The sequence below is a fragment of the Microtus ochrogaster genome, unplaced genomic scaffold (genome assembly GCF_000317375.1).
Source record: "Microtus ochrogaster isolate Prairie Vole_2 unplaced genomic scaffold, MicOch1.0 UNK6, whole genome shotgun sequence".
In the NCBI taxonomy this organism is placed as follows: domain Eukaryota; kingdom Metazoa; phylum Chordata; class Mammalia; order Rodentia; family Cricetidae; genus Microtus; species Microtus ochrogaster.
In genome coordinates, this window is record NW_004949104.1 from 13,546,717 (window position 1) to 13,550,248 (window position 3,532).

At 42.1% G+C, this 3,532-nt stretch overlaps 1 protein-coding gene and 1 non-coding gene across 2 annotated transcripts in view; one reads left to right on the top strand and one right to left on the bottom strand.

Annotated features, from left to right (window-relative positions):
• Positions 1-926: 926 nt before the first annotated feature.
• The window catches only part of LOC101996926 (histone H2A.V), a 14,319-nt gene continuing 11,713 nt past the window's right edge, over positions 927-3,532 (bottom strand). Inside the window, exons 4-5 of the mRNA XM_005366203.3 lie at positions 2,140-2,269; positions 927-1,254 (exon numbers count right to left, since the gene is read on the bottom strand). Of these exons, the coding sequence (XP_005366260.1) occupies positions 1,193-1,254; positions 2,140-2,269 (192 nt within the window). The 3' untranslated portion in view covers positions 927-1,192. The remainder of the gene's footprint in view (positions 1,255-2,139; positions 2,270-3,532) is intronic.
• On the top strand, positions 2,615-2,736 carry LOC113458180. The gene has a single exon (XR_003378604.1). It is a non-coding gene; the product is annotated as a small nucleolar RNA SNORA40 (small nucleolar RNA).

Below are 3,532 nucleotides of genomic sequence, written 5' to 3' on the forward strand. Positions count from 1 at the left end.
TTAGACATCATCTTTAAAGACTGTAAGTTACTGCAGGTTTGTGGGATCTATGAGACCACAGAAAGTCAGACTTCCCAGACAACAGCCGAAAATTGATAAAGCAGCGGCATTTCTAAGTCATGGTGTGAACTCTGGGGCAGGAAGGTAGCAGCTTGGCTTCTAACTGCCCTATCTATGAGCTAGCTCAGTCACCTTTTCAGCAGGTCATTTGGTTCCTGGGGCAATAATGCTCCTTGGCCAGTGAAGCAGAGGCACCACACATGGTAAGTGCGCAGGCAAGGATTAAACTCATTCCATTACCAGTTTTGACCCTGAATACATAATTCCCCCTTTGTCCTCTGCCTTTGCAATGAAGATTTATCTCCTAATTGCTGGCATTAGTTCACAAAGATTTTCTTTCTTGGTTGCATGTAATAAAAATAATGGTATATTAGATTGTATCCAAGATTCAACATGGTATACTACTTTCCAATTTTTGTTTTAAGATTATTCTGAAAGACTAAATTTTTCTTCTCTCTCTCTCTCTCTCTCTCTCTCTCTTTTTTTTTTTTTTTGGCTTTCTGAGACAGAGTTTCTCTGTAGCTTTGGAACCTGTCCTGGAACTCACTTTGTAGACCAGGCTGCCCTTGAACTCAAGAGATCTGCCTGCCCCCGCCTCCCAAGTGCTGGGATTAAAGGCACGGGCCACCACTAAAAGACTAATTTGCAATTTAAAAATTTCAATGTCTGAGCAATTTTTTTTTCTTTTGACAGTCTCTTGTAGTCCAGGTTTCCCTAGAACTCAGTATGTAGTATGTAGGCAAGGGTCACTGTGAACTCTGAAGGTCCTGCCCACACCTCCCAGATGCTAGGGTCGATGTAGACAAAGCCATGCCCAGGTGTGAGCAAAGTATTTCCAACACATCATGAAGAAATTCTGAGACAAATTAGTTTTGTAAAAAATGTTTTATCAATTCTATTTTTGTATAAAACACAAGGGAGAAACTTGGCCAATCAATACATGACCATGACCACAGGGAAAGGGACTTATCAAACTTCACAAGTCTAAAAACATACAAATGTTTCTTTTATCTTGTCTACAGCAATTGTCTATGCTTTTCCACTGAACTGTTCTTAAAGTTTCCACACAATCCCACAAGTATCCACTGTCCAGCTACAGACAGTAACAGGGAGCAGGTGGTTAAATCACTTCCTAAGCAGTTTTCTGCTGTCCCTTCTTTCCAATCAGAGATTTGTGGATGTGTGGAATCACACCTAGAATGAAATTCAAGAAGTTTTGTTAGTACACTATGATAACATTCTGAATATTTTAATGCTTTAGTGCTAAAGTAAACAAGCAATTATACAAAGGATAAAATTTATTTAAAGAGAAACCCTGTCTCGAAAAAGCAAAAAGAAAAAAAAATTATTTAAATCACTTTTCATATTTGGATCCTTTTAAACCTATAGGAGCCCGAAAGCCACTCTATAGGAATAGTAAGTGTAGCTAACTGCAGCCACTACAAGTGTTCTGGAAGCACCTGGTAACTCCATCTTTTTTTTTTTTAATATTTATTTATTTATTATGTATACAATATTCTGTCTGTAAGCCTGAAGGCCAGAAGAGGGCGCCAGACCTCTTTACAGATGGTTGTGAGCCACCATGTGGTTGCTGGGAATTGAACTCAAGACCTTTGGAAGAGCAGGCAATGCTCTTAACCACTGAGCCATCTCTCCAGTCCTGGTAACTCCATCTTTACAGACCGTACAGAACACTTTGGTCCTGCCAAGACTATCCTAACAAGCAATGTCTCAGGACATGTTATTTCTCTAGCATAGTTCAAAATTTATGGGGCAGTACTTTAAACCTTAGGCTTGAAGTATCACAAAAGTAAACAACAAGCTAAAATAAAAATAGCACTGCCCATGGCAAGGGGACAAATATTTACTCAGACCACTATGAGAAGAGGCCTAGAGGGTCCTGAGTTGTGGCTCAATTGTAGCATTTATGGGGACCCAGGTTCACCGCACCAACAGAACTGTAGCACACTTAACACTTGTGGACCTAAAAGTCATACGGTTCCTATTTAACCACTGATGCTGAGGATCACTGATCTGAAGGATGTTAATTAGAAATACTGTAGACTTAATAACACATACCGCCCCCAGCTATGGTAGCCTTGATGAGCGAATCCAGCTCTTCATCACCTCGGATTGCAAGCTGCAAGTGACGTGGAGTGATGCGTTTCACTTTGAGATCCTTGGAGGCATTACCTGCCAACTCCAGCACCTTTAAAGCGTCCATGAAATAACACAATTAAGGAAACAGTAGGTTTCAAACTAGGAAAACAACCTCTCTGTCACTGTTTGTTTTTATGACACTCCATACCTCCCATTGACTCCCCTCCTTGCACAGAGACACACGTAGCCCCTCTCCCCCTTAAGACAGGGCTTCTCTGTGTAGCCTTGGCTGTCCTGGAACTCAGCCTGTAGACCAGGCTGGCCTTGTACTCAGAGATCCATCTGCCTCTGTCTCCAGAGTGCTGGGATTAAAGGCGCGAATCATCACTGGTTGGTCAAAACTCCAAGGTTAAATACCTAGAATATGCTGACTTATTTTAAAATGTATTTATATAACACCCGTGCTTTTGGCAAACTGGTGGACAAAGAAATAAAAGACAGGTGCAAAACTAAACCCCTTTACAACCCAGAATTCATTGTTTATTCTGAGTTTTGATACTGGTAAGACATGATACTTATGACAGAACGACAATGGCATTGTACTAATCATGAGGCTGGATCTAAGAATAAAGGGTGACAAGTTAAAAACATAAAGAAACTAAAGCTGCAGGGCTTCCCACAAGCTACGCACCTACCCTCTCACTGAGCTGTACTGGGAGGCGGTCTACCCTAGAAACCCTGGCCAGCTGTGAGCGAAACATGTAGCTCAGTCACTTGTCGCTGGGCACAAGTCTAATGCCAGCTGAGGCTGCCTACAAGGCTGTGTCAAAGAAACAAAGGCCAGGACTGGAGAGGTGTCCAGTGGCTAAGAACACTGGCTGCTCTTCCACAGGACCCTGGTTCAATTCCTAACACCTACATGGTGGATCATAACCATTCTTTTTTTTTTTTTTTAATTTATTTATGTATACTGTGTTCTGCCTGCATGTATGGCTGTAAGCCAGAAGAGGGCACCAGATCTCATTACAGATGGTTGTGAACCACCATGTAGTTTCAGTGGCCAGTGCTCTTAACCTCTGAGCCATCTCTCCAACCCCCCATCATAACCATTAACTCCAGACCCAGAGTACCTGACACCCTCTTCTGGCTTCTGTGAGCACTGAACGCAGGTGGTAAGCAGACATACAAGCAGGTAAAACACCGAAATACATAAAATAATAAAACAAAACATCCAAAGGGCTAGAGACGTAGAACAGTATAGAAGAGTTCCCTAACTCATAAGGTCTTGGGTTCAATCCCAAGTACCACAAAGAAAACGTAGCTGAACCAGCACTCGGGAGGCAGAGGCAGGCGAATCTCTGTGAGTTCGAGA